Source organism: Perna viridis, chromosome 9 (genome assembly GCF_037379345.1).
Source record: "Perna viridis isolate PV_CMFRI_1.1 ecotype Kerala chromosome 9, ASM3737934v1, whole genome shotgun sequence".
NCBI classification, from domain to species: domain Eukaryota; kingdom Metazoa; phylum Mollusca; class Bivalvia; order Mytilida; family Mytilidae; genus Perna; species Perna viridis.
The window spans coordinates 24164358-24188407 of NC_142453.1; the positions used below are offsets into that span (position 1 = coordinate 24164358).

The following is a 24050-nucleotide window of genomic DNA, read 5'->3' on the forward strand; positions in this document are numbered from 1 at the left end:
CTAGAAAAGCAGAGGACACTTACCCTACCAGTGCACCTGGTCCATGCTCCCACTTTTTAGTGGAGTCAGAGTTGTTCATTTGCTTTTGTTACTTTGCATGTATGATTTTAGTTACTTTATGTTCTTTTTTGTGTATGTCTGTTTTCCATGTCTGGTCTTTGTCCCTGGATTACATTCTTTTGATTACCGCTTTAACCTTGGTTCCCTTGATTACTCTTTCCTATTCTTGCAAAAATAATCAACCTTTCAGTTTTACTTGAAAAATTCAAATTATTTACTTTGAAAGTTCTTTTATTCATGGATACCATTTTTGTGAATTAGGGAATAAACACAAGTTTGTGGATTCTTGAATTCATGGTTTTGAGGTTTTCAGTATACACATCAATGGAAATCTCCTTTTGTTGGGAACAAAATGTCATGGTTTGGTCTACCCAAGATAACCAAGAAAAATTGGTACCCCATGAATAGTAAGTTCACAGTATACAATTTTGATGATATGAGCAAACACTCATTTGAAAACCATTTAGTTTTAACTTGAACATCCTATCATAAGCATCAACATACATGTATATGAATTAGAATAGTATTCCAATTTATATTTAACTGAAAAAATTAAGGTCAGAGCTTGCTGCTTCAGATGTCATGACCTTTAACCTGCAATTTTTAAATCATTAGTTCTAGGAATAAGTTAAAATGCCAAAACTATGGTAACAGTTTTAACATAACTAATGGATTTAAGTTGACATGGTCATCACATGATCAGCCACATAAATTTTTGGGGGAGGGAAAAGACCCACAAGGCTTAAATACTGAATATGAAACACATAGTTATTGCAATCTTAACCAGTATAATCTATGGTCCACAACAATGTTTAAGTTTGAAAAATATTTAGTTGAGTGGTTCCTAGAATATCATTCAGAAAAAAATGTTTACCCTGACTATGAGTTGAGATATATGAAATATAAATTGTAAGAAACAAAATTTTAAGATAAGATAAGTTTTATTCACCAATCATGGACCCTCTTGACTAGAAAAATTAATACAATGTAAATCTGTCATTCTACTGCATAAGAAATGTAACAATGATTTGACTTATTATTGAACTTTGAAATATCTCCAAATGACCAACTTCTCCTTGTCTGATATTAACATCCTATATATACACGTCTGTATAGTTCATTCACCTAAACTAATCCAATAAAAAACTTCCTTTTTATTCGTTTTTGACCTAGTATTGAGACAAGTTAAGTCAGACTGACATTTCTGCACAGTTATAACATTCACATTGAACTCAACGTGCCGCCTTTTTGTTACTCAGGAAATAATATTTAGATTGTAATCGTTTTACCATGTACAAAATATTACTCTATGAAGTTACTGTTACATTATGGGGAATCATTGTTGGCAAAATGGAGATTTTCATAAATTATTCAACCTTTTCTTAATTTTGCATTTTGCATTCCAATGCACTGTAATACGATCTTTGTTAATGTTGAAGTACAGATGTACTAATGTTTTCTCTTTTTTATTATTTTCATGCCCTTCCTTGGTACATTTTGAGAATGAAGTATAAAAGTAATATTGCCCGATCCATGCAGGTCAAAGTCTTACAAGCTAACTCTTATCTTTTACATTTGTTTTTGAACCAGAAAACAACCATTTTGCACTGAATAATTTTTTTAGCAAATGTTGAACTAAAAAGTAAATATAGTAAAAAGAAATCAAGGAAGCCGTACTGGCAGGTAAAAAAAAACAAATGGAATCACTTTAAAAAAATTCTCCCGTAATTTCCTAAAAACGAACTAAATATCTCTAATAAGGTAATTTAGGGACAACAGACAGAAATCCCAGATTTAATGCCAAAATGGACCATACAGAGGGTGAGGTGAAATCAACCAATCAGAAGGCAGCATTTAAACACACCTACCACCAGATGTAAACACTGAATTTATGAATAAAACCAATAAAAACTTGTGGCAGTTGAAAGGTCATTCAAATGATGTAAACAATATTAAAAGGGTGGATAAGGATTAAAAAGAAAGGTCTCTAAATACAAAAAATTACAAGGGTTATCAAAGAAAGGTCTCTAAATATAAAACATTACAAGGGTTACCAAAGGCATACACCCACCACATGTACCTAACTCATGTGACTTTTTTAATGCTGAGGGCAAAATGACACACAAAGGCATTCTTTAGCCATTGAAGAAGTTTCCAAGTAATAAAAACAACACTAAGTTTACAATAAAGTAAAAAACAACATCTTCTTGCAATATAAATCTCTGTAGGTTTAACCTTACCTCAGGAAGACATTTAAAAAGTTGTTAAATTTTTTATGTTAAAAAAAACAGTAAAATAAATCACACCTTCTTTATTATGGAGAGAAGACAATATTTTACGTTTACATCTATTAAAGACTTTGCTCTACAGAATTAGATGGTTTAAGTGTTAACATAAACCAAAAATGTTCTACTTACAATTGAAAAGATAAAAACTTTCTGGTTAAATGAAATTAAAAAGTTATCTTCTAAAAAATTTAAATTAACTGTAAAAATCTTAAGACTCACACTCCACATATTTCTCCGAGCTTGAATCGACATGTTCCTTCAGAGTTCCTAAATTCCTCGGAATATAAATCATATCCTTTCTCCTTGGATTTGATCAAATGTTGAATGTCTTTCGGTATACTGATTTGTCCCTGAGAAAGTCTATGCCCACTTATAGTATTTTCATTTCTGACACTTTCTTTCCCCATTGACTTAGAAAATATACCACCAACTCTCACAGCTTTACCATCATATTTTGTACATGTTTGAAAACATGCAATCACTCCAAATGTTACTTATCATCTTAGAGGAAAAATCAATATGTTTGTTTCCCCGAGAAGAAACGCTTGAATGAATCCAATTAAAACACAGTAATCCTTTACAAAAAAAATATAACAAACCTGATACTTTTCAGAAACATAAACATGTACTGATAGTTTGAAAAAATGTTTTTAATGTTCTTATCAAAATAGTCCAAATTGACAAGTACTTATCTCAATTTTCACTATACTTTAAATATAAACCTTTTTACCTCGCCACGTTACATCACATATGTATAAAATACAAATAATAACATGCTGTAATACATACTGACAGTCGATTGGCACAACTGAAGTGCACAGGCAGATACATATGCAAATTTCCAAGTCAGTAGGACAGACACTCACATGTTACTCCATGTGCTTCTAAATATAGGTCAAGTTTAATGTGTTCATTTTCACAAGGTCTAAGTGTTCTAGGTTACTGTTGCACATGAGAAAACTAAATATGTCTTTAAATAGCCATTACCATACTTTTCACAAAAGACATTTAGAAAAGATTTGAAAGGAAAAGTAGATATAACAGTCTTAGAGGATCAATAGACCTGATATTTAGTACATTCTACTTTTAAATGATCCCAATGTCAAGTTCAATGTTAAACATACTGTGAACTTCTTCTATGATGTCACAGACCAATTGCATAATATACATATACATGTACCTGGCTTTGTGGACGTGAGCTTTTTCAGGATCTGAGATCAGAACATGTATAACAACGTGTTCATACAGTAAAAATAAACAATGATATAAGAAAATATGTTATTAGCTAGAATCTATTTTGTAAGCAGGCGTACTGTTACTATTACTGGAATAGGTTATCAGTACTATGTATTTTTTATGAGAGGTATAGATACTGAAACAAATATCACTTTGGCAAGGGTAAAACATTTTTGATACTTAAAGAAATTAGTACTTGAAAAGTTATCATTTTCCAAACGATCTTGTTACACTATAAAAGGGGAACCAGTAGACAGTGGAAACTATAGGAAACTGCTACACAGAGGCAGATCCAGAAATACCTAAAGGGGGAAGGAATCAGTGATTTCCAGTGTTTTCTGTTTTTTTTAACCAAACTTTGAGAGCATAAGCCCCCCTCCTTTGGATATACCTATTTACATGTAGCTTTAAGCCCCACTGTTAATAAGATTGGATACTTCTAAAGTCCTTCACTCCTGCTGCAAAATTAGCCGCTTCATAATCATGGTGTAGTTTGCACATCTACACTTAATAAAAGCACATTCTACAAACATAGGAGCTAACCCCCAAACAGAATCAAAGGAGATGAATCCACAAGATGGTCTACTATGAAGAAATCTTGGAAAAATATCCAAATAACTTATACCTAATGGGCACATTAAAAGACCCTACCAAGTATAGATGTAAATGGAATGGCGCCAAGCAATTTCAAAGGAAATGCATCCACTAGGCCTTACTGACTGCTGGATGGATAGACAGACAGATGGATGACTGACATAATGATGTATCTATGTCCCTTCACAGAGAAAACGAAATGATTGGATGCCCTAACTCTACCAACTATTTGAAAACAAATATTACAACCTTTATGGGTTTTTTTTTAGTCTGTAGAAACTTTATTTTTTGGTCCATTTTATTTTAAAGAAAACATGAATTGAGCACACACCCATTTGCACAGGAAGTTTATATCAGAGGGCAACCCAAATCACCTACATGTACATACCCCATTCGCACAGGAAGTTGATATCAGAGGGCAACCCAAATCACCTACATGTACATACCCCCATTTGCACAGGAAGTTGATATCAGAGGGCAACCTAAATCACCTACATATACAACATATACACCATCTATATACAGCCACACACCAAATTTAAAATCAATCCATTTATTGAAAACTGAGATAATAACTACAAAATTCGGACTGAAGGCGAGTGGGAATATAATACAGGCATAAAAAAAGAGGGCTGATAATACTGTACGATATTCTTTTAGTCTAAAGAATAACTTATAATCATATGATATGTCCTCCTTTCTTTTAAAGTATCGCTTTTGTAAATAAAAATGTAATATTGCAAAAACTTCAATGACATGTAAGATCACAGGACCTTTAAGAGGCTGTCCATGTAAAAATCAGGCAGATCTTATATATGAGTGGCGTAAGGTAAGTTTTATTCCACTGATTTTTTTGTTCAAATGTAATGTATATACCATATGTATGTCAAAAAGTAGTAGGTTTTTTTTTAATTGACAATGGATGGCTCAGAAAATGATTCTAACATAGCAATAAAATTTTGCTTGAACGAAAGGGTTATCTTCCTTTTTTCAATACTGGTAAATTTCAAGGCTTTCTATGTAATTTATTTCTCCTTTATCAATTAATCCATAACCAACATTCAGCTTTCAGAAAGAACATAATTGTGATATGAAATGGGTGAAATTTTTTTGAAAACAAAATTTGTCACGTGTCACCCACTGCCTGATTTTTGCATAGACACCCTCCTAATTTAAACCCTTGAGAACAGACTCCAAAAAGAGTCCACATTTAAGTTTTCAGGAAGTATTTTTAAGATTGATGATATTTAAATTTTTTTTCACAATTCATATTCAACAATTTTAACTTAAACCAATGAAAGAAACTTCAAAACAAAAATAGTCTTTTGGTTGTTTGTCAGGAATGCAACTTTAAACAAGGCAGAGGTTCTTGCTGTTCATTGAAGTCCCATAAATTGCCTTTGGCTGCTTTTTTTTTTCACTGATTGGTAAGGTTATTATTCCCTATTTCCATTTCCTCCTCTAGTGTAAATTGATGAAGGTGGATTGCCTCACTTTGGAGGCATGAAAATAATGCAGCATATGAATAGTGAATACACATGTAGTAACAATTTAGATGCATACTTCTTCAATCTTTTACTATATAAATACAGAGAGACTTGTAGAAAGTCTACTTTCGCCTAACCTATCTATAAAATTTCATAAAATAATTATAAAGTACATTTGTAGTTAAGGAGGAATGTGCTTACAAGGTTTTCTAAAATGTAGAACCCCTTAAGTTGGATTTTCTCCCCTGGCAGGCATTGGAAATCTTCCTTCATGAACATCTACAAATGATGCTTTATTTTCATCAAAATCTATAAGTAGTTTAGGACGATATTTGTGCTTGTAGGATCTTTAGACAGACAGACAGACAGACAGACAGACAGACAGGAAGAATCCTATTTACCTTCCAGATCTTTTAAGGCAATGGATATGATAATGTAACTAGTGCAAAAAGACTAATCATCTTTACAGAATGCCAACTCCATATCAATTTACATTTTCTATTTTGAGAATTAAATTGCTCTATTCTAAAGAATTGACTATGGATAGGACTTTTTTACTTTTCCCAGAAAACACAAGATTAGACTTTTAGAAATGTAACCTCAGTAGGTGTTTCACGCCAAGAAATCAACAATATACCATTTACCTGTAACAATTTTCGGAAAATGGAAAAAATCCAAAGTTTATTTCTTTCAAACATATAGTATTGAAATTTCTTGTTCAAACAGAAAGGTAATAAAAATCTGATTCTCTTACTAAGGTGAAATGACTTAGAAGGATTATTGATAACAATTACGTATTTACATTAAGTCAAGAGAAAGAAGAATGTTTTAAGCTGATGCATGCCATGAATTTTTCTTAAGTTCAGTGAGCACAAGCCTTTGAAACATCTCAAGATTTTAAAATTTTCTAATCAATATAGGACAAAAAAGGTCTAAAATTGGTCAGTTTCATGATGACTAACTCAGCCCAGATGACTATAATGGCTTAAATGGCATTTAATAGCATTTAGGTGCATAAAGGTCAAATAAGTTTTTAAGTTAAGATGACAGAGATTTATACATATTGATTTGCATATTGGGTAAGGATTTTCATATGCAGGTACCAATAAATACAATATCATCAAGCACTGCTTTTACCTGGTTTGTAAACTATTTTGACCGATCCAATCAATGACCAAGGCCAGTAAGAGTATGGTAAGTCGATGAGGATGTTTGTCAAAAATCAAATAACCAGTTTATACTTGTTTTCTATTTTTATACAACCGCAGATTATTTTCGTTCGTATTATGGTATCACCCTGTAGTCTCTGTTGGTGTCATCATTGGTGTCCTTTAACTTTAGTTTATTTACGAAAACTTTGAGTAAAACTTATCCGATCTTTTTTTGTAAATTTTAACACATTGTTCCTAGGAAAATGGTGGAGAGCCCTATAGTTTTTGGAGAATTTTGCCTCACGCCTTTTGGATATAAGGAGCTAAAAGGGGGAAACAGGTGTTATCATTAGAATTGATAGAAAAAGCTTATTGTTGATCCAATTTTTATGATTCAATCTGATCCTTTTGAAATTTGTTTTGAAATCTTTTTACAGGGTAGGCTTATCTTTGACTGTTTTTGAGTAAAAGGGGTACAAAATTGGGCCAAGTAAAAAAAAAATCAATTTTTTTTTTAACTTTTGGTCTGATCTTTTTTTTTTTTTTTTTTGATTCCTTATGAAAATCCCTGCCCAGGGGTGGATCCAGACACTTTGAAAGAGAAGAGTGTCAAACCCCAGCACCCTCCCCCTGGATCCACTACTGCTGCCTGTGTTTTTCAATCAGATTTCAGATTTCTCTTACCATTTTTGAATAATAAGGGGCTACACCCCAAAAAAAAGATTTTTGTTTTGGTCAGATTTTAAAAAAATCATTATTGGATTCCTGATGAAAAACTCTCTATCATCATATTATAACTTGCAGCTACCATTATTAATAGCTCAAAATGATATTAAAGCAACTAGAAATTATGTAAGCAAGCTCACAAAAGGTTATTGTTAGCTCCACATAGAAACAAAAATCAGTTTTCTTCATGGTCCAACTTTCTTACCAAATTTCATTAAAATCCAATAAACCCTTTATAATTACTTTAACTTACAAAGTTCAAGAAAATACGAAACATACAAATGGATGCATTGATTCCTATTTAAGTTGTGGCACAAATAGTGATGAAAATGTCAGCTCAAGGCCACCAACTGGTCTTCAATGAAAGATGAGGAAACCCTTACACCACGGGACAGATATCATTATACACCGGTACAGCGAAAGAGTTGCTCCAATATACTCAAGTAACATAAAAATAAAACTAAAGGTGTTAATGAAACAAGACATACAGAGGCTAGAAATTCTTGACTTGGGACAGGCGCAAAAAATGTGGCAGGGTTAAAGTACTTGGCATGAAAACACATAATTGGACTTTGTTTAATTTCAGTGTGCACCCCTTCAAAACTGGACTTCTTGCAAGAAATTATAATAATCTAAAAACCTCCATTCCCTCTAACATGAAATCCTTGATCCACTGGACCTATTAATATTATGAAATTATTACATGTAAAATGAACATTATTATTCTACCAGTGAAGTCCATGCATAAACTGGACCTTAGCTAATGCCCAACAATGGCTGAAAAGACCCTCACTATAACTGAAAATTCCTTATTATGACCTGTTAACATACAGACAGCAGTATAATACTACATTCGTCTTTCTAAAGATGGGTGTAGAAAATTGAAAATAATAAACAAGTCATGCACTACTTACTTTCCTAAAGCTTCTTTAGGTTCATACTTGGCATAAAATTCCTTAGCTTCATCACGATCAGGGAGGGTTGAGTCGACCATATCGTCCCGCGCCATTTTATCTGAGATTCTTTACTTCTCCTCCTTGCTACATTACACAATCCCAAAAGCCAGCATAATCACCCACAACCCACTCTAGTTCTCAATATTCATACTGAAATAAACCCAAAATATTTATTAAATGAAGCACAAAACTTTGTTAAGCTGGAGTTTAAACTGCCTTCGTCAGCTTATGGCATGTCGTATTTTGGACAAAAAACATACCCATGAGCGTTGGATTAAAACTTAATTCATTGAAGTAGAGTTATGTTACACCACTATGGTGTAGTGTAAACACAAACATTATATTGGGTAAATTGATTAGCTTTTCTGAACTGGCAGCCAGACATGAAAAATCTATAAATCGATAGCACTGATCAAAATAATGGAACAGATCAGTTAAATAATACAGAAGAATAACTTAATGAATATTACTCTAGATTTTGGCACTTGAAATTACATTGTTAAAAGGGCCAGAAGAAGAAATCAACAAGAATCATATTTGCCTACCACAGCAAATCAATCTTCCATTAGTGCGAAATTAGAAAATGAGCAAAGTTGAGAATTCTTTTGGCTCCTTTTATAGTTTAATACAGTCTGCACTGCTGTGATATTTCACCCACAAGACCAGTATAAATTTTAAAAAAATATCAGCACATTTAAATGGGAAATGTTAAAAAATTAATCTTCAACATTGTTCAGGAAGTTTTTCACTTCAGATTGTTCTTTAACGTGACATATAATTTCTGTGTAGCCTATGAATAATTAGTAATTATGATAGTAGTTAGTTCTTATGTTAAAATTAGTAAATATTGTGTCACAAAAAAATCTTTTATTGTGAATACAAAACTTCTGATTCCCATTTAAGTTTATATGATGTTTCAGGTAGTTTACATAATATCAACCAAAATTTTTAATTTCTACACTCTTCACATTTTCCTATACTGTGCCTCCATTTAATCAAAACTGAGATCAAATTGTTTCATTCCAATACATTTCATTTATTTTTCTGTATATAACTCAAGTACTTTTAAACTTTACAGTCACTACTTATATTTTGTCATGTAAACAAAAAAATCAAACTACAAACACATCATGAAGGTGACTCCAATGTGTCGGGTGGAGACACTCTAACTCCACTCACAAAGTCTCCACTGTGAAGAGTGGAGAAATTAAAATTTGTGTTAACAGTAGTGGATGTACCCCTACATTGTATTAAAATATTGGTGTGTTACACCTTACAGTTCTTTCCTTCAAAATTCTCCACAACTGGTCCAATGGATAGAGGACTGTATAGGATTCAACAAAGCCCAAAACAAGAAATGTATGTATCATTTCACTAGCCCAAATTGATTTTTACTAGCTCCAGGCTTCAGGCTAGTGGCTAAAGGCGATCACTGACCTTATTGTGTTGAAATAAAGCACTTTAAGGCCACCAGAAAGCAAAAAAAAAAAACAAATACAAATTTTTTCCCAGATAAATCACTTTGTAAAGAAATGGTTTTAATCCATGAATTAAATTGGAGTTAAAGAAATTTGTAAAATCAGTAGACATGGTTACATATTGAAAGCATGTGTATATGGGGTGCCTCTTTAAAACTGCAAAATACTACCAGCATGCCATCCAGACACTAAGAAACTACCAAAAGCATAATGAAAGCATGAACAGAATAAATAATTTTCAATTAAATTCTTCTTGATTTAAGTTTCAGTATCTTAATTGATGCTCATGAGAGAAACCCATATGGCATGGGACTGAAACGTACCTTAATGCACTAAAATTACATTTGTTTATCAACTGATATAATGCATCTGTTAATGTGTAACCACATTTAAATTAGAATGGGTCAGTTTCGTGCAACTTAATGTAACCAGGTAGAGCAAACTACAACAATGGATGGAATGTCAAAATCAAAAATTGTATGTAACTCCTTTTATCAAATCAATCAATCAATCAATCAATCAATCAATTTATTTTATATTACACAATCAAGTTTTCATGACCCTAGATTGTCACCTGATTGCTAAATTTAGCCCTTGAATGCAACCAAGTAAACAAAACCCTACAGATATCCATTATTCTACTTTAACAATCTGACAATTAAAGTGTGCCATGACCGAGTTATTTGACAGACTAACCCAGATTACCACCATAAACAAATTACAAAGAGTGCAAGACCCACTTGATATCTCCTTCACTGAAAACAGAAATTTTATGATTCTGATATTTTACTGAATAAACAGATCTGGAGAAGAAATGCTATACAAACTGATATTGACTGTTCTGGAATAAAAAATATGAAAAACATTTATAAACTCTCCTAAGTATACTTATGTACTGATCCAGAATCATTAAAGTCGGGAACCTTATTGACTACATAACTTCTATATAATATTAACAACCAAAGGGTAAACGACATATTTTAGAATAAATCTACAGCTGTCAAAAACAAAATTTGAAGTCTGAAATTCATAGAGTCCTTTTCCTTTATGCAATATGCATATCAAGGGAACAAAATTTTGAGCGGAAATCAAAAGAATTTAATCCAGGGAGTAAGACCAGACATGGAAGAGTAATCAAGGGAACCAAGGTTATAGTGGTAATCAAAAGAATGTAATCCAGGGACAAAGACCAGACATGGAAAACAGACATACACAACAAAGAACATAAAGTAACTAAAATCATACATACAAAGTTACAAAAGCAAATGAGCAACTCAGACTCCACTAAAAACTAGGAGCATGGACCAGCTGTACCGGTAGGGTGGGTGTCCTCTGTTTTTCTAGAGACACCCGCCAAGTTGCTCATAAAAAGTCAAGTCCAGGGTAGACAAACGAGGAAAGGAAAACTATGACCCGTTGAATAAAATCAGTTTTCATGGTGCAGATGGAAAACAGACATACACAAAAAAAGAACATAAAGTAACAATAATAACCAAAATTGCCAAATCTATAAATTTAGATGAATGAGATATTTTATACTATGATTCAGTAAAATACCAACATCAATAAACATAAAATATTAAAATTTTCATTCAAATCTGACAATTTGTAACACATTATTGCTGCATGTAGCTTGCATTGCATTAAATATTCAGGCTACAGCATATTTGCATTTCTGAACAAAAATCTGTTATGGTAAATCTATGCATTTATTTGAAAATTTGATGTTTACACTTCTGTTGTTTAGCAAAACATGGCTGACGTAACATGTTGACAATAATGACAACAAAACAGTGATACAATTATTTTTATTTTTTTTTTTTGCAGTTATATAAAAACTGTGACCAATGTTTACTTGCTAGATTACCCAACTCCCACATCTGAAAGCATTCACATTTTGACCTCCAAATTAATTTGAATCAAAATCTAAAAATGGAGGTGCACAAAGGTAATATGTAAAGAAGATTTTGTGAAAGTTTTAGTTTATTCCTTACATGGGTGTGGAAGTAGTAACAAATAAGAGATGAGTACCTCTCCATATTAAGGAAGGAAGAAAGGATGTACCTGTTCAATGTGTCATAGTTTTCCTTTCCTCTTTCATCTACCCCGGACTTGACTTTTTATGAGCAAATCGGTAGGTGTTTCTAGAAAAGCAGAGGACATTTACCCTACCAGTGCACCTGGTCCATGCTACCAGTTTTTAGTGGAGTCCGAGTTGCTCATTTGCTTTTGTTACTTTGTATGTATGATTTTAGTTACTTTATGTTCTTTGTTGTGTATGTCTGTTTTCCATGTCTGGTCTTTGTCCCTGGATTACATTCTTTTGATTACCGCTATAACCTTGGTTCCCTTGATTACTCTTCTGCAATACATTCAAAATGGGGTATAGAGATAGGAGAAGCACTATTGAAACATTTACCTACCATGGTCCACTAAAAATTAGATTCATTAAATATATGTTTGTTAATTATGTAGAATTCAATTTTGATGCAAACAAATGTTAATTTTGGACCAACATGATTTTTATTACAAGATAAGATTAAGCATTATCAAAGAACCCCAGTTACTTATGACAAGTTAAATCTCACCAAATAGGTTGAGAAATAAGCTATTTCTTCTAAGCAGAAGGAAATGAATGTTTGGTCCCATTTTGGCCTGTAATCAGAAAATTCTTAATTGAGCTAAATAAAAATATATAATTATTATCATAAAAAAATAAGACAAATGGAACACATGGAGAAAAAAATTAATGTACAGAATATTGTTAACAGCACTATTGAAGTGGTAACAGAAAATATATCCCACTAAGACCAAAATCAACTTTCAAAACTGACAATATTCTGATTATCATCTGTCACAGTCAATTTGATGTAACAGTACTTTATTCCGTATTGTCAACTTTCCTTTCATCTGTGGCAACATTCCTTCGGCACCTGCACATGGAGTTTTCATATCACAACTCATACGTTACATCAGAGCTTGCTGTCACTTTTTGTATCGCACTAGCATTCTTACAGATAGGCTTCTGAGACAGGTTTATGCTGCTACAAGATTGAAGTCAACACTACAGAAGTTTTATGGTTGTCATCATGAACTTGTGGATCATTACAGTGTATCCATTTGCACCATGTAAACTGATTTGTCCAATAAGTCATAGTTTTCCATTCCTTTTTCATGTACCCAAGACTTGACTTTTTATGAGCAACTCATGGGGTGTTTCTAGAAAAGCAGAGGACCTTTACCCTACCGGTACACATGATCCATGCTCCCAGTTTTTAGTGGAGTCCGAGTTGCTCATTTACTTTTGTTACTTTAGTGGTATTATTTTGGTTAATTTATGTTCTTTGTTGTGATTGTCTGTTTTCCATGTCTGGTCTTTGTCCCTTGATTTCTTTCTTTTGATTTCTGCCAGAATCTAGGTTCACTTGATTTCTCTTTGATACCTTCCATTATAGCAAAAACCTCTTATATGAATAATTATAACATTAAGTAGCAGTCTTTGTAAGAATCATGCAAATTCTGTAATATGTGATACACCTCAATAAAGGCTACATTTTTATTTATTGTTATTAAGTTGTTTTGTGGATCTATATGATAAAATGTATTATCATTCATTCCAATTTGTCTGTTCATAGGTGATAGTCCATATAGAAAATTCAATAGTTTCTATTGTATTTTTGAGTCATTTACAGAGTTATCTCCCTTAATTTTGAATTCTACAGTACATTCTATACAATTTTTTTTCTCCTTAGAGCATGAGTTATATGGAAAGCCACATGTCAATTTCTGTTAACTATAACATTTTAAACAAAATATCAAAAATAAAAATACATTTATGTAGGCTTTCCAACCATGAATCACATTTTGCATCTTTCTTAGCTGGAGTGCTACTTTACAAAATATGATGCTGAACTATTTCTACTTTTGCAATTAGTTTGGTACAATATCATAACACAAAAAAGAAAATTTTGGTAACTGTGCATCATATTGTAATGTTGTACCCAGAGGTGGAAACTAAATACAAATTGGTCTTCAATTTTGCATGCTTTCAACAGTAGAAACTCTTAATCAAAATTAAATGGAAAACAAGACTTAAAAGCCCAATTGGCTTAAACGGATATTAAAATTTCAAGAGTAACTTACAGAAAACATATCAATTCTACACAATGAAAAATGTCTCCCGGATTTGCAGCAAAGAAGACTTTTATTACCCCTATAATATCCTTGTATCGATTGCAGATAAAATGAATTGACTATGTTATGAAATATACATTTCTTATACAGACATAAGAAAAATCCTTGTTTCAGGCCCATTTTGACCCCTAATTCCTACAAGGTTCAAGCCTTAACCCTCAAAACCTAGTCTTCCTTTTGTGGTATTGCACCTTGTAATACAATTTCAAGGAGATTCATCCATTAATGGTCGAGTTATTGTCTGCACATTTGAAAAATGCATGTTTTTGGCCCACTTTTTGGCACCTAATTTTTGAAAAGTTCAAGATTTACCCCCAATATCAATTCAAGTCTGACCATTGTGGTATAGAAAATTGTGGAACAATACCTGCATAGATATTCCTATGCTTTTACAGCAGTTATATATGGAAAACAGACATACACAAAAAAAGAACATAATGTAACAATAATAACCAAAATTGCCAAGTCCATAAATTTAAATGAATGAGATATTTTATACTATGATTCAGTAAAATACCAACATCAATAAACATAAAATATTAAAATTTTCATTCAAATCTGACAATTTGTAACACATTATTGCTGCATGTAGCTTGCATTGCATTAAATATTCAGGCTACAGCATATTTGCATTTCTGAACAAAAATCTGTTATGGTAAATCTATGCATTTATTTGAAAATTTGATGTTTACACTTCTGTTGTTTAGCAAAACATGGCTGACGTAACATGTTGACAATAATGACAACAAAACAGTGATACAATTATTTTTATTTTTTTTTTTGCAGTTATATAAAAACTGTGACCAATGTTTACTTGCTAGATTACCCAACTCCCACATCTGAAAGCATTCACATTTTGACCTCCAAATTAATTTGAATCAAAATCTAAAAATGGAGGTGCACAAAGGTAATATGTAAAGAAGATTTTGTGAAAGTTTTAGTTTATTCCTTACATGGGTGTGGAAGTAGTAACAAATAAGAGATGAGTACCTCTCCATATTAAGGAAGGAAGAAAGGATGTACCTGTTCAATGTGTCATAGTTTTCCTTTCCTCTTTCATCTACCCCGGACTTGACTTTTTATGAGCAAATCGGTAGGTGTTTCTAGAAAAGCAGAGGACATTTACCCTACCAGTGCACCTGGTCCATGCTACCAGTTTTTAGTGGAGTCCGAGTTGCTCATTTGCTTTTGTTACTTTGTATGTATGATTTTAGTTACTTTATGTTCTTTGTTGTGTATGTCTGTTTTCCATGTCTGGTCTTTGTCCCTGGATTACATTCTTTTGATTACCGCTATAACCTTGGTTCCCTTGATTACTCTTCTGCAATACATTCAAAATGGGGTATAGAGATAGGAGAAGCACTATTGAAACATTTACCTACCATGGTCCACTAAAAATTAGATTCATTAAATATATGTTTGTTAATTATGTAGAATTCAATTTTGATGCAAACAAATGTTAATTTTGGACCAACATGATTTTTATTACAAGATAAGATTAAGCATTATCAAAGAACCCCAGTTACTTATGACAAGTTAAATCTCACCAAATAGGTTGAGAAATAAGCTATTTCTTCTAAGCAGAAGGAAATGAATGTTTGGTCCCATTTTGGCCTGTAATCAGAAAATTCTTAATTGAGCTAAATAAAAATATATAATTATTATCATAAAAAAATAAGACAAATGGAACACATGGAGAAAAAAATTAATGTACAGAATATTGTTAACAGCACTATTGAAGTGGTAACAGAAAATATATCCCACTAAGACCAAAATCAACTTTCAAAACTGACAATATTCTGATTATCATCTGTCACAGTCAATTTGATGTAACAGTACTTTATTCCGTATTGTCAACTTTCCTTTCATCTGTGGCAACATTCCTTCGGCACCTGCACATGGAGTTTTCATATCACAACTCATACGTTACATCAGAGCTTGCTGTCACTTTTTGTATCGCACTAGCATTCTTACAGATAGGCTTCTGAGACAGGTTTATGCTGCTACAAGATTGAAGTCAACACTACAGAAGTTTTATGGTTGTCATCATGAACTTGTGGATCATTACAGTGTATCCATTTGCACCATGTAAACTGATTTGTCCAATAAGTCATAGTTTTCCATTCCTTTTTCATGTACCCAAGACTTGACTTTTTATGAGCAACTCATGGGGTGTTTCTAGAAAAGCAGAGGACCTTTACCCTACCGGTACACATGATCCATGCTCCCAGTTTTTAGTGGAGTCCGAGTTGCTCATTTACTTTTGTTACTTTAGTGGTATTATTTTGGTTAATTTATGTTCTTTGTTGTGATTGTCTGTTTTCCATGTCTGGTCTTTGTCCCTTGATTTCTTTCTTTTGATTTCTGCCAGAATCTAGGTTCACTTGATTTCTCTTTGATACCTTCCATTATAGCAAAAACCTCTTATATGAATAATTATAACATTAAGTAGCAGTCTTTGTAAGAATCATGCAAATTCTGTAATATGTGATACACCTCAATAAAGGCTACATTTTTATTTATTGTTATTAAGTTGTTTTGTGGATCTATATGATAAAATGTATTATCATTCATTCCAATTTGTCTGTTCATAGGTGATAGTCCATATAGAAAATTCAATAGTTTCTATTGTATTTTTGAGTCATTTACAGAGTTATCTCCCTTAATTTTGAATTCTACAGTACATTCTATACAATTTTTTTTCTCCTTAGAGCATGAGTTATATGGAAAGCCACATGTCAATTTCTGTTAACTATAACATTTTAAACAAAATATCAAAAATAAAAATACATTTATGTAGGCTTTCCAACCATGAATCACATTTTGCATCTTTCTTAGCTGGAGTGCTACTTTACAAAATATGATGCTGAACTATTTCTACTTTTGCAATTAGTTTGGTACAATATCATAACACAAAAAAGAAAATTTTGGTAACTGTGCATCATATTGTAATGTTGTACCCAGAGGTGGAAACTAAATACAAATTGGTCTTCAATTTTGCATGCTTTCAACAGTAGAAACTCTTAATCAAAATTAAATGGAAAACAAGACTTAAAAGCCCAATTGGCTTAAACGGATATTAAAATTTCAAGAGTAACTTACAGAAAACATATCAATTCTACACAATGAAAAATGTCTCCCGGATTTGCAGCAAAGAAGACTTTTATTACCCCTATAATATCCTTGTATCGATTGCAGATAAAATGAATTGACTATGTTATGAAATATACATTTCTTATACAGACATAAGAAAAATCCTTGTTTCAGGCCCATTTTGACCCCTAATTCCTACAAGGTTCAAGCCTTAACCCTCAAAACCTAGTCTTCCTTTTGTGGTATTGCACCTTGTAATACAATTTCAAGGAGATTCATCCATTAATGGTCGAGTTATTGTCTGCACATTTGAAAAATGCATGTTTTTGGCCCACTTTTTGGCACCTAATTTTTGAAAAGTTCAAGATTTACCCCCAATATCAATTCAAGTCTGACCATTGTGGTATAGAAAATTGTGGAACAATACCTGCATAGATATTCCTATGCTTTTACAGCAGTTATATATGGAAAACAGACATACACAAAAAAAGAACATAATGTAACAATAATAACCAAAATTGCCAAGTCCATAAATTTAAATGAATGAGATATTTTATACTATGATTCAGTAAAATACCAACATCAATAAACATAAAATATTAAAATTTTCATTCAAATCTGACAATTTGTAACACATTATTGCTGCATGTAGCTTGCATTGCATTAAATATTCAGGCTACAGCATATTTGCATTTCTGAACAAAAATCTGTTATGGTAAATCTATGCATTTATTTGAAAATTTGATGTTTACACTTCTGTTGTTTAGCAAAACATGGCTGACGTAACATGTTGACAATAATGACAACAAAACAGTGATACAATTATTTTTATTTTTTTTTTTGCAGTTATATAAAAACTGTGACCAATGTTTACTTGCTAGATTACCCAACTCCCACATCTGAAAGCATTCACATTTTGACCTCCAAATTAATTTGAATCAAAATCTAAAAATGGAGGTGCACAAAGGTAATATGTAAAGAAGATTTTGTGAAAGTTTTAGTTTATTCCTTACATGGGTGTGGAAGTAGTAACAAATAAGAGATGAGTACCTCTCCATATTAAGGAAGGAAGAAAGGATGTACCTGTTCAATGTGTCATAGTTTTCCTTTCCTCTTTCATCTACCCCGGACTTGACTTTTTATGAGCAAATCGGTAGGTGTTTCTAGAAAAGCAGAGGACATTTACCCTACCAGTGCACCTGGTCCATGCTACCAGTTTTTAGTGGAGTCCGAGTTGCTCATTTGCTTTTGTTACTTTGTATGTATGATTTTAGTTACTTTATGTTCTTTGTTGTGTATGTCTGTTTTCCATGTCTGGTCTTTGTCCCTGGATTACATTCTTTTGATTACCGCTATAACCTTGGTTCCCTTGATTACTCTTCTGCAATACATTCAAAATGGGGTATAGAGATAGGAGAAGCACTATTGAAACATTTACCTACCATGGTCCACTAAAAATTAGATTCATTAAATATATGTTTGTTAATTATGTAGAATTCAATTTTGATGCAAACAAATGTTAATTTTGGACCAACATGATTTTTATTACAAGATAAGATTAAGCATTATCAAAGAACCCCAGTTACTTATGACAAGTTAAATCTCACCAAATAGGTTGAGAAATAAGCTATTTCTTCTAAGCAGAAGGAAATGAATGTTTGGTCCCATTTTGGCCTGTAATCAGAAAATTCTTAATTGAGCTAAATAAAAATATATAATTATTATCATAAAAAAATAAGACAAATGGAACACATGGAGAAAAAAATTAATGTACAGAATATTGTTAACAGCACTATTGAAGTGGTAACAGAAAATATATCCCACTAAGACCAAAATCAACTTTCAAAACTGACAATATTCTGATTATCATCTGTCACAGTCAATTTGATGTAACAGTACTTTATTCCGTATTGTCAACTTTCCTTTCATCTGTGGCAACATTCCTTCGGCACCTGCACATGGAGTTTTCATATCACAACTCATACGTTACATCAGAGCTTGCTGTCACTTTTTGTATCGCACTAGCATTCTTACAGATAGGCTTCTGAGACAGGTTTATGCTGCTACAAGATTGAAGTCAACACTACAGAAGTTTTATGGTTGTCATCATGAACTTGTGGATCATTACAGTGTATCCATTTGCACCATGTAAACTGATTTGTCCAATAAGTCATAGTTTTCCATTCCTTTTTCATGTACCCAAGACTTGACTTTTTATGAGCAACTCATGGGGTGTTTCTAGAAAAGCAGAGGACCTTTACCCTACCGGTACACATGATCCATGCTCCCAGTTTTTAGTGGAGTCCGAGTTGCTCATTTACTTTTGTTACTTTAGTGGTATTATTTTGGTTAATTTATGTTCTTTGTTGTGATTGTCTGTTTTCCATGTCTGGTCTTTGTCCCTTGATTTCTTTCTTTTGATTTCTGCCAGAATCTAGGTTCACTTGATTTCTCTTTGATACCTTCCATTATAGCAAAAACCTCTTATATGAATAATTATAACATTAAGTAGCAGTCTTTGTAAGAATCATGCAAATTCTGTAATATGTGATACACCTCAATAAAGGCTACATTTTTATTTATTGTTATTAAGTTGTTTTGTGGATCTATATGATAAAATGTATTATCATTCATTCCAATTTGTCTGTTCATAGGTGATAGTCCATATAGAAAATTCAATAGTTTCTATTGTATTTTTGAGTCATTTACAGAGTTATCTCCCTTAATTTTGAATTCTACAGTACATTCTATACAATTTTTTTTCTCCTTAGAGCATGAGTTATATGGAAAGCCACATGTCAATTTCTGTTAACTATAACATTTTAAACAAAATATCAAAAATAAAAATACATTTATGTAGGCTTTCCAACCATGAATCACATTTTGCATCTTTCTTAGCTGGAGTGCTACTTTACAAAATATGATGCTGAACTATTTCTACTTTTGCAATTAGTTTGGTACAATATCATAACACAAAAAAGAAAATTTTGGTAACTGTGCATCATATTGTAATGTTGTACCCAGAGGTGGAAACTAAATACAAATTGGTCTTCAATTTTGCATGCTTTCAACAGTAGAAACTCTTAATCAAAATTAAATGGAAAACAAGACTTAAAAGCCCAATTGGCTTAAACGGATATTAAAATTTCAAGAGTAACTTACAGAAAACATATCAATTCTACACAATGAAAAATGTCTCCCGGATTTGCAGCAAAGAAGACTTTTATTACCCCTATAATATCCTTGTATCGATTGCAGATAAAATGAATTGACTATGTTATGAAATATACATTTCTTATACAGACATAAGAAAAATCCTTGTTTCAGGCCCATTTTGACCCCTAATTCCTACAAGGTTCAAGCCTTAACCCTCAAAACCTAGTCTTCCTTTTGTGGTATTGCACCTTGTAATACAATTTCAAGGAGATTCATCCATTAATGGTCGAGTTATTGTCTGCACATTTGAAAAATGCATGTTTTTGGCCCACTTTTTGGCACCTAATTTTTGAAAAGTTCAAGATTTACCCCCAATATCAATTCAAGTCTGACCATTGTGGTATAGAAAATTGTGGAACAATACCTGCATAGATATTCCTATGCTTTTACAGCAGTTATATATGGAAAACAGACATACACAAAAAAAGAACATAATGTAACAATAATAACCAAAATTGCCAAGTCCATAAATTTAAATGAATGAGATATTTTATACTATGATTCAGTAAAATACCAACATCAATAAACATAAAATATTAAAATTTTCATTCAAATCTGACAATTTGTAACACATTATTGCTGCATGTAGCTTGCATTGCATTAAATATTCAGGCTACAGCATATTTGCATTTCTGAACAAAAATCTGTTATGGTAAATCTATGCATTTATTTGAAAATTTGATGTTTACACTTCTGTTGTTTAGCAAAACATGGCTGACGTAACATGTTGACAATAATGACAACAAAACAGTGATACAATTATTTTTATTTTTTTTTTTGCAGTTATATAAAAACTGTGACCAATGTTTACTTGCTAGATTACCCAACTCCCACATCTGAAAGCATTCACATTTTGACCTCCAAATTAATTTGAATCAAAATCTAAAAATGGAGGTGCACAAAGGTAATATGTAAAGAAGATTTTGTGAAAGTTTTAGTTTATTCCTTACATGGGTGTGGAAGTAGTAACAAATAAGAGATGAGTACCTCTCCATATTAAGGAAGGAAGAAAGGATGTACCTGTTCAATGTGTCATAGTTTTCCTTTCCTCTTTCATCTACCCCGGACTTGACTTTTTATGAGCAAATCGGTAGGTGTTTCTAGAAAAGCAGAGGACATTTACCCTACCAGTGCACCTGGTCCATGCTACCAGTTTTTAGTGGAGTCCGAGTTGCTCATTTGCTTTTGTTACTTTGTATGTATGATTTTAGTTACTTTATGTTCTTTGTTGTGTATGTCTGTTTTCCATGTCTGGTCTTTGTCCCTGGATTACATTCTTTTGATTACCGCTATAACCTTGGTTCCCTTGATTACTCTTCTGCAATACATTCAAAATGGGGTATAGAGATAGGAGAAGCACTATTGAAACATTTACCTACCATGGTCCACTAAAAATTAGATTCATTAAATATATGTTTGTTAATTATGTAGAATTCAATTTTGATGCAAACAAATGTTAATTTTGGACCAACATGATTTTTATTACAAGATAAGATTAAGCATTATCAAAGAACCCCAGTTACTTATGACAAGTTAAATCTCACCAAATAGGTTGAGAAATAAGCTATTTCTTCTAAGCAGAAGGAAATGAATGTTTGGTCCCATTTTGGCCTGTAATCAGAAAATTCTTAATTGAGCTAAATAAAAATATATAATTATTATCATAAAAAATAAGACAAATGGAACACATGGAGAAAAAAATTAATGTACAGAATATTGTTAACAGCACTATTGAAGTGGTAACAGAAAATATATCCCACTAAGACCAAAATCAACTTTCAAAACTGACAATATTCTGATTATCATCTGTCACAGTCAATTTGATGTAACAGTACTTTATTCCGTATTGTCAACTTTCCTTTCATCTGTGGCAACATTCCTTCGGCACCTGCACATGGAGTTTTCATATCACAACTCATACGTTACATCAGAGCTTGCTGTCACTTTTTGTATCGCACTAGCATTCTTACAGATAGGCTTCTGAGACAGGTTTATGCTGCTACAAGATTGAAGTCAACACTACAGAAGTTTTATGGTTGTCATCATGAACTTGTGGATCATTACAGTGTATCCATTTGCACCATGTAAACTGATTTGTCCAATAAGTCATAGTTTTCCATTCCTTTTTCATGTACCCAAGACTTGACTTTTTATGAGCAACTCATGGGGTGTTTCTAGAAAAGCAGAGGACCTTTACCCTACCGGTACACATGATCCATGCTCCCAGTTTTTAGTGGAGTCCGAGTTGCTCATTTACTTTTGTTACTTTAGTGGTATTATTTTGGTTAATTTATGTTCTTTGTTGTGATTGTCTGTTTTCCATGTCTGGTCTTTGTCCCTTGATTTCTTTCTTTTGATTTCTGCCAGAATCTAGGTGCACTTGATTTCTCTTTGATACCTTCCATTATAGCAAAAACCTCTTATATGAATAATTATAACATTAAGTAGCAGTCTTTGTAAGAATCATGCAAATTCTGTAATATGTGATACACCTCAATAAAGGCTACATTTTTATTTATTGTTATTAAGTTGTTTTGTGGATCTATATGATAAAATGTATTATCATTCATTCCAATTTGTCTGTTCATAGGTGATAGTCCATATAGAAAATTCAATAGTTTCTATTGTATTTTTGAGTCATTTACAGAGTTATCTCCCTTAATTTTGAATTCTACAGTACATTCTATACAATTTTTTTTCTCCTTAGAGCACAAGTTATATGGAAAGCCACATGTCAATTTCTGTTAACTATAACATTTTAAACAAAATATCAAAAATAAAAATACATTTATGTAGGCTTTCCAACCATGAATCACATTTTGCATCTTTCTTAGCTGGAGTGCTACTTTACAAAATATGATGCTGAACTATTTCTACTTTTGCAATTAGTTTGGTACAATATCATAACACAAAAAAGAAAATTTTGGTAACTGTGCATCATATTGTAATGTTGTACCCAGAGGTGGAAACTAAATACAAATTGGTCTTCAATTTTGCATGCTTTCAACAGTAGAAACTCTTAATCAAAATTAAATGGAAAACAAGACTTAAAAGCCCAATTGGCTTAAACGGATATTAAAATTTCAAGAGTAACTTACAGAAAACATATCAATTCTACACAATGAAAAATGTCTCCCGGATTTGCAGCAAAGAAGACTTTTATTACCCCTATAATATCCTTGTATCGATTGCAGATAAAATGAATTGACTATGTTATGAAATATACATTTCTTATACAGACATAAGAAAAATCCTTGTTTCAGGCCCATTTTGACCCCTAATTCCTACAAGGTTCAAGCCTTAACCCTCAAAACCTAGTCTTCCTTTTGTGGTATTGCACCTTGTAATACAATTTCAAGGAGATTCATCCATTAATGGTCGAGTTATTGTCTGCACATTTGAAAAATGCATGTTTTTGGCCCACTTTTTGGCACCTAATTTTTGAAAAGTTCAAGATTTACCCCCAATATCAATTCAAGTCTGACCATTGTGGTATAGAAAATTGTGGAACAATACCTGCATAGATATTCCTATGCTTTTACAGCAGTTATATATGGAAAACAGACATACA

At 32.2% G+C, this 24050-nt stretch overlaps 1 protein-coding gene across 3 annotated transcripts in view; it reads right to left on the reverse strand.

The window, feature by feature from the left end:
- Window positions 1-24050, reverse strand: part of LOC148607436 (phosphorylase b kinase gamma catalytic chain, skeletal muscle/heart isoform-like) — a 47802-nt gene that overhangs the window by 15756 nt on the left and 7996 nt on the right. For 2 of the 3 annotated variants that reach the window (XM_088544354.1, XM_088544355.1), the window contains exon 2: window positions 8457-8648. In XM_088544354.1, coding sequence (XP_088400480.1) covers window positions 8457-8551 — 95 coding nt within the window. In that variant the 5' untranslated portion in view covers window positions 8552-8648. Of the gene's footprint in view, window positions 1-2567; window positions 3119-8456; window positions 8649-24050 lie in introns of those variants that run through there. The other variant, XM_088544353.1, reaches the window with a different exon arrangement.